The sequence below is a fragment of the Scophthalmus maximus genome, chromosome 17 (genome assembly GCF_022379125.1).
Source record: "Scophthalmus maximus strain ysfricsl-2021 chromosome 17, ASM2237912v1, whole genome shotgun sequence".
NCBI lineage: Eukaryota > Metazoa > Chordata > Actinopteri > Pleuronectiformes > Scophthalmidae > Scophthalmus > Scophthalmus maximus.
Window position 1 is genome coordinate 9,283,613 of NC_061531.1, and position 10,455 is coordinate 9,294,067.

The 10,455-nt window shown below is 45.1% G+C and overlaps 2 protein-coding genes across 23 annotated transcripts in view; one reads left to right on the plus strand and one right to left on the minus strand.

The window, feature by feature from the left end:
* The window catches only part of cacna1aa (calcium channel, voltage-dependent, P/Q type, alpha 1A subunit, a), a 78,049-nt gene extending 76,467 nt beyond the window's left edge, over positions 1-1,582 (minus strand). For 17 of the 22 annotated variants that reach the window (XM_047328200.1, XM_047328201.1, XM_047328199.1 and 14 more), the window contains exon 1: positions 102-1,581. In XM_047328200.1, coding sequence (XP_047184156.1) covers positions 102-412 — 311 coding nt within the window. In that variant the 5' untranslated portion in view covers positions 413-1,581. Of the gene's footprint in view, positions 1-101 lie in introns of all 22 variants that reach the window. The other 5 variants (XM_047328188.1, XM_047328187.1, XM_047328192.1 and 2 more) reach the window with 3 other exon arrangements.
* A 6,280-nt stretch (positions 1,583-7,862) lies between these two features.
* On the plus strand, positions 7,863-10,267 carry alkbh7 (alkB homolog 7). The gene is made up of 4 exons (XM_035616074.2): positions 7,863-8,277; positions 9,441-9,614; positions 9,716-9,840; positions 10,038-10,267. The coding sequence occupies exons 1-4, from the start codon at positions 7,993-7,995 to the stop codon at positions 10,156-10,158; spliced, it is 705 nt and encodes a 234-aa protein (XP_035471967.2). The 5' UTR covers positions 7,863-7,992; the 3' UTR covers positions 10,159-10,267.
* The last annotated feature ends 188 nt before the right edge of the window (positions 10,268-10,455 follow it).

Sequence of the window (10,455 nt, forward strand, 5' to 3'; positions counted from 1 at the left end):
TTGATTCAGACATCTGTGAGCACTCTGAGCCTACCTGATCCTTGGACACGGTCTACACAGCGTCAGCTTTTACTCACTGTACAGTGCCAGGTAAAGGATATGGCCATTCGGTGATCTTTTTGGCGTATTTTCTCACGAAGTTATCCTCACTGAAAATGAACAGCGAGCGGTTGACCGTGAAACAGTTCTGGCGCACGGGAATGGGATTGTAGAGGGCCATAGTCCGGGCTCTCTGCGCCATAGACTGCTTGTACACTCTCTGGACCCCGGGCCCGGGCGGACCGTGGCCGTGCCCGTGTCCGTGTCCGTGTCCGTGGGGGCCTCCCTGCCGGCTCCCACCGCGGCCGCCGGGACCCCCTCCGCCGGGCCCTCCGCCATACCTGGCCGGTACCTCGTCTCCGAACCGCGCCATTCTCTGGACACCGAAAGCCAATCTTCACGAAGCAGCGGAGAAGGAGACCAATGCTCAGCTGTGCAGCCACACAACATTACATCCCATCCGGATCAGAACGTCTCATATGCACAGCGGGTCGTCGGCTTATGCTGAACACCTGCACCCGGCGAGCAGTTGTGCAGGGCTCGGTTTTAGCAGGCGAGGACGCCCATGTACCGTTTCCTTCTCTGCGCGTCTCCGCCAACGGCCAATTGTTGGTGTGAGGAAATTGAACGTGTGTCTCAGACTCTGTCCGTTCCCACGTCCGTGTAGGGCAGGATTCGTCCCCAGCTTGAAATCGTGGGGCGTCTGTAGCGCGTCAAAATGAATGTTGGATGTCCTCCATGGTTCATGCCTGCATCAGAGCGCACCACAGCCTCCTCCACCTTCCTGGACGGTTTATGTTCTTACTGTCATGTTGGCGTGTAATGACAATCTGAATATCACACCAGCCTCAATTAACCGGATTGTAAAAAAAAGAAAGAAAAGAATATCATTAACAGCCTCAACATACGAGTGGTAAGTGACGATCAAGTTGGCATTTTGGAAGCAGTCGCGTTTCCGGAGACTTGAGAGGCATTGAAAGGGGGGGGGTAAGCTACTGTTATTTATTTATTTTTGAAAATATCCGCAATGTTTGGTACAGTATGTGGCAATAAGGTGGCCCTCAAACATCACTGTTGTGTTTTTTTTACCAGCGCGCCCTGACGAGCCCTGAGACCGGGGAACGTTGCATTCGTTAACGATGAGTCTAATTTGCACAATGTCGAGTAGAAAGGAGAAGGGGGGAACAAAATACCGTTTCCCACTGAAATGTCGGCGTGTCACCGTTGCCTCGCGCCGTGGAATGAAAACAATTTTCTCAAACGACTTCGGTAGCATCCTCCGTCGTTGCGACCGTCATCCTCTGTCCGTCACCTGGCTGCGCGGCCGTCCAGGAGCTGAGCGAGGGACCCGCGGACGGCGTCGTCAAAGGCGAAGGTACGACGGCCGCTTCTCTGCCGCCTCGCACCCTCTCATGGTCTTGGTTTGGCTATTCGAAGTGCAGCAGTGCCGAGAAAGTCCCTCAGCATCCCCGCCCCGAAAAGTCTACCTTCGTCCGCAATGATAAGCCCAAATGTCCTGGCAGCGCGTCGGCTCTCTCTCTCTCTCTCTCTCTCTGACTCTCTCTCTCTCTCTCTCTCTCTCTCTCTCTCTCTGACTCTCTCTCTCTCTCTCTCTCTCTCTCTCCCTCTCTCCCTCCCTCTCTGTCTCTCATTGGAGTAGGGTAGTGTGTTCCTCACGGCCTCCTCTCTCTTCCTCCGGCGGCCCCATGGGGAGGAGGAGAGGGACAGGCGGATGGATGGATGGATCGGTGAATGGAGGATGCAGGAGACCAAAAAGCAAAGGGAAAAAAGAAAGGCAGGGGACCAGCTGGTTCTTTAGAATTCAGGCCAGAGACTGCCTATACATGTGACATACATCGCATCGCGCGCGAAACCGGTTCAGCCTTTCAGCCAGTGTGAACTAATAACGGGAGCTTGGTCGTTTTTCTGCAGCTGCAGCATGACGCACGAAGCTCATCCAACTTCCAGCCGTATAGGTCACTGATGGTCACTTCGATCGCCTGTTTATTTTTAAGGTGACTCAGGCTATAGCCTTACCCAGTTGGACGGACCGAAAATCTGTTTCATATAATGCGCAAAATAGCCTCGTTGGCATGGGACGCGGTGACATCGGCACCGTTGCGGCTGCGTTTCTCATGCCTTTCCACCTCGCCAATGTGTGTGTATTTCATAAAGACATAGTGAGTATGCTTATTATACCCAGGTGTCCGTGCGCGCGCGTCTTTGTGGCGGGGAGGGGAGGCAAAGATATACAGCTGCAATCCAAAGCTGACAATGACTGGGCGCACGTAGGTGCGTGAGTACTGCGCGTCAAAGTGCGCGCGCGCGAGAGAGAGAGTCTGCGTGTGTTTGTTAGGGACGGTGGAGGGGGAGGCTATTATTAGCAACAGACATTTGGAAATTAATGGACGAAGAGAGCCCCCCCTCCCTCCTTCGCCGAAACGAGTCCGGATCGTCTTCCTCCTCCTCTACTCACCTGCTCTCCTCCTCTCCTCTTCTCTCCTCACCGCCTTCTCATTGCTCCAACCAAAACAGGGGCGCATGTGCAAGGTGCGACAATATGGTTTGTGTTAAAGCACAAGCACAAGAAATATTTTCAATGACATAAAAAGGCAAAGAGGGTGGACCATGTGGAGAGATGCATAAAAGAACTTGGGTATTTTTCTCGCTATAACATGTGGGCCACTGTGAGAGTTGTCAATCCTGCATTTCTTACAGGTGTACACATCTCTCCTTTGTCTTTGGTGATTGCAAACTGAAATGATGCAGTTTCCACCCTGGTTATATTTGCATTTTTCTTGAAACAGAATTATTGGATCTTGTGGTTATGAAGATTAGATGAAGATGGCAAAGAGCGGTTGTATATATTCAGTGAATGTCATGCTTTTATCTACACTGTGAGAAAAGTACAGCTGTTGATCACATCTTCTCTTGTATGACAAAAATGACTACTTCACAAGTACCCCCCCCCCCACCATACACACCACACCTCGTGAATGGGAAATGATCATACACACATACTGTGGGCGATATAGGTTTAAGGGTGACCGGGAGAATTAATTCACCTCTCCAAGAGATTGAGTCAGGAGCATACAGTCTATGGTCAGGAGGGAAACTGAAAGCCAGTCGATAACAGCACGACCTTAAACGTCTATCCGATATGTTCAGAAAGGGATCGTTTTGCTTTGTGTCCACTTAAAGGCTTCCGGCTGTGAGAGTGAGGCTGACCCCACCACAAGGGCATACAGAACACACAATTTAATTCTCTATCATCACCAAAGACAAAGATCTAGATTGATAGATAGATACATACATAGCTAGAAGGATAGATAGATAGATAGATAGATAGATAGATCAGTAAACATCAGTAAAAAAGTACAAGCAGAATCAATAGTGTGGACAGAATATATAGTGTAACAGGATTGCACATAAATAATGGAATTGCACAGTTAAATTAAGTAAAACCTGAGTTTTTTTTAGTGCAGTCACAGAATTTGGGTCTTGTGGTCAACACCATCGATAATTATTTCCACCAGTGATGTGATCATGTCAGAATAACTCTGACTCCAGAAAAACATGCAGCTATAGCAGCGTAGGGAAGTGCCACACTGCTAACCCAAGTGTCATCATTTCAGGCCCATGGCCAGGACAGCCAAAGTACAACAATGCCACAATGTCAGGACCACGGACAGCGTCACAAAACCAGAACTTATTCCCCAATACAGCTGATCTGTCAGAACCATGGACAGCGCCGCGACAGGATATCAGCATCTTAATACTACCATAGACAGTAAAATAAGAAGCACAAGCAGCACGTGCAGTGCAATGCTTTGCCTCTGGAAAGACAGTGGCCGGGAGGGGGGCTCTGGAGAGTTTGAAGGACAACTGTACAGACTCTTGAGTATAAGTATAAATTTTTCATTTAATTGACATGTTTTGATTGTAGAGCTGTCCTTACAGTATGTCTCACAGCTCAGCAGTTGGCTAGTTCTGTTCCAATAGATATCTCAAAATGCTCAGAGCGGAGTTTGTTTCAAAATGTCTCATCTCAGCTGTCAAGAAAAAAAGGGGGAAAAAAGCATAACGCAAGAACATATGAAATTAATTTTATTCTTGCTTTGGAAAATAAAACTTCTTCTAGATTTATTGGCTGGTTGCAGCGTGTGCATGTGTCACGAACGTGTGTTTACACTTGGGTGAGATGATCTGTGAAATGATCTATTGCCCTTCAGAGATGGAGCCTTTGAGGAGCAGCAGCCGTCTGTCCAAACCTGTTATTCTACACAGCCAGCACAGGAAGCACTGAGGAGCAGCAGCTCCAAGGCCGCCCATGCATAAAACATTGTTAGCCCACAAGAACACATACACTGTCTCTATAGATAGAGATGCACGATAAGCGTGGTGAACATATCGTGTATTTGGCTGTGATAATAAACCATCATGGTAGGCTATCTTTGTCCTATACAGCAGCGTATTTGTGAGTGAGTGCAAACTGTCCTGCATTAGACAATGACTAAAACCACACCTCTCTGCTTTATCTGAGACGAAGAGTAAATTTTGTTTAAGACAGGGAATTCATTCACACTTTAGGATCCAAGTTCATAACATGATCAAATTTATAATGGGTCGGTTCGAATTTGCTACCATGATAGTGTGACTTTGAATTCAGCATGTTCTATGTCTTTACTCGAGTATGACTTTCTCATTACTGTCCACTGCATAATGCAATGACATTTGAAAACCTATGATTGCTCATACTCTTTGGACTATTGGAATATTTTTGAAATATTATGTAATTACCTTCAGGTGATGTTTTAAATTCTGTTTGGATGGTGAAACCTTTCAGGAAGCAGCAGTGGTGACTACCACATCTTTTAAAATTAAGGTAATGATTCAGCACAGCTAGATGTAAATAATTGAACTTCATTAAAAAAGGGGACAGCAAACAAATGAAAGATCCTAACATCCTAAAAGTATGCTAAGACTTGAAAACACTCTGTTTTGTAAATCTAAATAATTCTCAAGAATTATATATCGAACATGTATAAAATCGATATTATTGATTCAGTTTAAAAGTGGCAGGATTGTTTTCTCTGTCAGATGTTCAAATGGTGGTTAGCTGTGAGGCCAGAGCTCTGAGGCGAGGACTTAAAAAGGAGTTTCATGACTCAATGATTCATAAGGCTGAATAATTCAATGGCTGAATGCATGTAGAGCACTCCGCCCCTGCTGAACTCGGTCCTCCACCGGCCCAACGCAGACGTACATGTGAACCTCTGGCAAGACCGACACACACACACACACACACACACACACACACACACACACACACACACACACACACACACACACACACACACACACACACACACACACACACACACACACACACACACACACACACACACACACACACACACACACACACACACACACACACACACACACACACACACACACACACACACACACACAATAACATGGCTGACAAACATAAGCTTAATACATTTCAAAGTATGGGTTGAAAATCTGCTACAGAAACAGAAACCTTTGTATAACCTGAGTGAAAAGTGAGGAGGTGAACATTGAAGCGCTCAGCCATAGAAAACTAGGTCAGATGCTGGAGTTAAAACAACATTTAATTTTGGTCTTAACATGAAGCGGTCGAACAGACAATCAAGCAATACCCACTGACACAATCTTTACAGGATAATTGGATCATATCACAAATCAAAAGTGCACATGAACCTAAGACACATAGACACAGTGAAGAGGTGGCAGCCAAGCCTGTTCATCACCATGGACACAACCATACAACTAGAACTAGAACGACATTCTTTCATATGTAATGACCCAAAGCCCAATTCAAGTGCCTGAAATCCAGAAATCAACACATGTACCTTCCAAACTGAACACTGCCTCATATTTTTCTGGTGATTTTCAGAAAATAATTGCATGATTCAACAGAAGGCATAAGGATGCCTCCAGGACAAGCTGACCGATGTAAATGCAGTGAATCATAGAAGCTATAAACGAGTGCACCAACTGGGAATTACAATATGAATCCAAAACACTCACCATGGCTGGATGAATGTAATGCTGGGGGCAGCACCATGGCATCCAACAATGAAATGGGCATCACAGCAGTTGTGTGTGTGTGTGTGTTTGTGTGTGTGTGTATGTGGGTTTTTATTGTGAATGCTCACTGACCGAGACCAACAGCAGGCTCACAGGAGCACTAATAATCCTTGTGTAAATGCAGTGGGTGTGCTTGGACGTATGTGTTATATGTATCGGCTCATGCTCACAAGTATCAAAAGCCGAATTTGTCTACATGTACGTCAAATAGAGCACAGTGAATTACACAAGAATAAGCTGAAAAATGCTTTTTTTAGAATTATAAACCTGTGGTAACGCAGTCCTCCACATGCATTGTCTTCTTTCTCCCTCATCTGTTTATCTTATACTGGCCCCCTGACCCTTGTTGCCCTTCTCATATCTGATCTGTGTGATACAGAATATAAAACCCAGTTTAAGTTTCACCAATTCTTGTGAGAGAAAAAAAAACTTTCCTTGGATGCCGATATTTTACTCACAAAGGGTTCATCCTGAAAGAAGGTAAAGGGGGAGCGGAAGAGAGAGGGAGGCAACCTGTCCTTAGTGGTAAGTAGGCCAACAATTTTTTTTCTGATGTAATCTCCAGTGAGGATGAAGTCACCACATTATCTGCTCTCAGAACTTTGTTTAGCTGCCTTTCTTTGTTCATACTTCATTTCTTCCTCCATCCTTCCAGTGCTTGATATGATATTTTAATCGACTCCCCGTCCACCCTTTCAGTGCCCGTGCAAAACAGTATAAAATTTTTTTCTTGATTTAATGGTTTTTTTTTCAGATTTTTCAGAATTTTTTTCCCAAATTTACAAACTTGTGCTTTGGTGGGTCGCCACAGTCAAGGTAATAATGGAAAACGCTGTTAGTTCAACACTGGTGTGGCACTCAATGTACTTACTGTTTGTATCCATATGTGCATGTGTGTGTGTGTTTGTGCGCACACACCCACCCCCCAACCGATCATCTCCAACAGTTAATCATCTGGAGATGATGATTTAATAATCCCACCAAGTTTGTTGAAAATCTGTCCATGTGTTGCTGAGATATTGTATTTTGTATTAAACAATACATAATACAAGTTCATAATGTCAACAAAATCCAGTTACATTCGCCCATATCTATAATGAAAAACAACAACCATGCTTCCCCTAGAACCAGCCCTGCGATGCACAAGACCGCTGTGAGGGTTTTGTCCAGTTGCATCGACACAATGTATATATTGGAATCACCACACCCTCCCTGGGTGTTTCTTTCTGAAAGTTTTGACTAGCTTTTGGACACAGGTGGAGTGGACAACTCACCTGGGCGTGTTTACTATCCCGAGTGTTTGCTGCCCCTCAGTGTTCTCAGCGAAGAACGGCGACATCAGCATTCACTCTGTCCTCCTTTGCTGCCTTTCCTCCCGAAGCTGTGAGAGCAGCAGAGCAACAGAAAAAGAAGGCTTGCAGTCAGAATGCTTCTTTGGTGCATGCAAAACACATGTGGTGAAGCGAGGCTGGAGGAGTTACCGACAGTATACTACATATGTAGATGTATACATGCATACTATACACACACACACACACACACACACACACACACACACATATATATATGTATATATATATACATATATATATATTTAGACGGGTATATGTCTATTTTTTCCTCACACAGTTCCTCAACAAGCGAGAAACAAAATGTGTGCCTTGTATTGTTGAAGGACTACACCCCCCACAATGCATTGCGCTTTCAAAATGGCGTCTCTCGTAACAGTTTGACTTGTGCCAGGTCCAAAAAGCAGCGGAAGGTAAACAGGAGGACTGTGTTGCCGGGCGGGCAAACGGTATTTCGGACAGGAGGATGAGACCGCTGCTGTCGGCGTTGACACGTATCCACAAACCGCCCGTTCGCGCCGGCTGTCGGCGTTGCCTCGACTCGTGCGCTGGCGGCGGCGGCGGCGGCGGCCTGTTAGCACTGCGAGACGACGCCCTCGTCGTGGGCTCCAGCCGGGAGTTGGTGCGGAGTCTCGGCCCGCACGTGGAGGTGAGGACGGCCTTCGTCACCGAGCAGGAGGAGGAGGCTCTTCTCCGAGAGCTGGAGCCGGGCCTGAAGAAGAGGCGCTACGAATTCAACCACTGGGACGACGTGAGCCTCGTGCACGAGTACACACACACACACACACACACACACACACACACACACACACACACACACGCCGTGGTTACCTGTTAGTTCTCGTATTGGTACTGATGAGGCTGTGAAGGCCATTGAATTGGGAGGGCGCCCCGTTTCAAACTATCAATTAGATTTTTTTTATTTTTTTTGTATTTTACATATAATGTAAAGCAGAAGTCACTTCAGGTCACTTTACTCATACACCGTATTCCTCATTCCTGTATGAAAGATTGTGGATTAAACTTAACGTGATTTGTGAACCCTAACCCCCCAAAACAAAAAACAAAAACAACAACCAGTAAACCTAGGGGAAACACTGCTTGTATTAGGGCAAACTAATAGAGACAAACAACCATCCGCTCCCACACCTACCTGTATGGTCACTTTAGAATCTCCTCTCTGCATGTTTTTTAACTCTGTGGGGGGCCCCCCACCCTGAAATGCAAACTCCACACAGAAAGGCTCTAGGAGGCTGGTTGGTCCGAACCAAGAACCTTCTAAAGTGCTAACCACTACGCCACCGCACACTTTTAACATCTTTTATTTCGTCAATCAGCTGCAAAACACTTTGAATTGCATTGCTGTATGAATGAAGTCGAATTTATTGGATGATTAATAAAAAAAAATCTGCATACAGCTGTCCCATATTTACATATTTTGTAAATGTAGGTAAAAAAAAGGGAATTAGCATTCATACACTTTTTTTTACATTCTTTGAACTGTCATGCAGATGTTGCCACTTGTTTCAGTACAACCGCAGATAATAATAATAATAATAATAATAATAATAATACATTTTATTCATAGAGCACTTTTCATTGCTAATAGCAATCTCAAAGTGTAAAGAGTAAAAAAGAAGATATAAAAAAAATAAAAAACAGGTTTAAAAAAAAAAAAACATCGGTAAAAGAAAAAGTACAAAATTTAGGCAAAGGCTTGTTTAAAAAGAAAGGTTTTTGGGCCCTTCTTAAAAGAGAGAGTGCTTTGTGGAGCCCTCAGGTGGTCTGGGAGGGAATTCCACAGACGAGGAGCAGCTGAGCAGAAGGCTCGATCCCCCATGGTGCGGATCTCTGCGTCTCTCGTGTTGAAGGCAGCCTGTCAAAAAGCTTTGATCACTTTGAACCCCCATTCAGGCTATTCACGGTTACCGAGAGACTGAGCGTGCGAGATGGGGGGCGGAGTGTGAGGAGGTCTTGAATCGTGTCCGATCCATAGCGTTTTCCGAGGGTTGTGTGCTCCTCGGGCCCGTTCACGTCCTAGATCTGGACAAGACTGGCTACATCAAGCCGCACATCGACAGCGTAAAGGTAGCTTTCTATTATTCTCTCTCTGTGTGTTCAGTGCTGCGTATGGTGGCTTGATGAAAGACATTTTTAAATTTCGTCTGTCCATTGTTTTAATTTTTCAGTTTTGCGGCAGCACTATTGCTGGGTTGAGTCTTCTGTCAGATAGTATCATGCGTTTGGTGAAGGAGCATGCAAACAACGAATGGCTGGACCTTCTGTTGCCCCGACGATCCCTATACATACTGAGGTTGAGTAAACTTTGAACTGTATTTTATAACAATAATGCATCTTTATGTTGTTTGAATGTGAACTATTTGACTTCTTGATTTCTACTTAGGGATGAATAGCAAAAAAATGTCTTAAGTACTGTAAATATGGAGTGCACATGAGTTATAATCTGGAGGATGCCTTAAACTTAATCCTGTTGTCTTGACATTCTTACAGGGACCAGGCCCGATATAACTTCACTCATGAAATCCTGAAAGACGAGGAGTCTATGTTCAATGGACAGAGAGTTCCTCGGCAGCGCCGCATCTCCGTCATCTGTCGAAACCTTCCAGGCTAAATCCCACATGGACTCACCCTGGATATTAATGGTGGAACATAACTTCAATTAAAGGAGCTGTATCTGTGATCTCCATTGTTGAAGAAATCACTAAAAGTCCTTTTCTAAAGTTTGCTGTAGTGGGGTGTTTATTTTTGTACTGGTAAAAAGTAAGCTAACTGAGAGTGGGCCTGGGAATGTGAGTCCCACACAAGGGCTTATGCTGCGTTCATACCGGAACGCGATGCGATATTTTGCAGATAACCACTACATCACAATTGAAAAGATGTTGCAGATGCGTTTGGAATAATATAAATA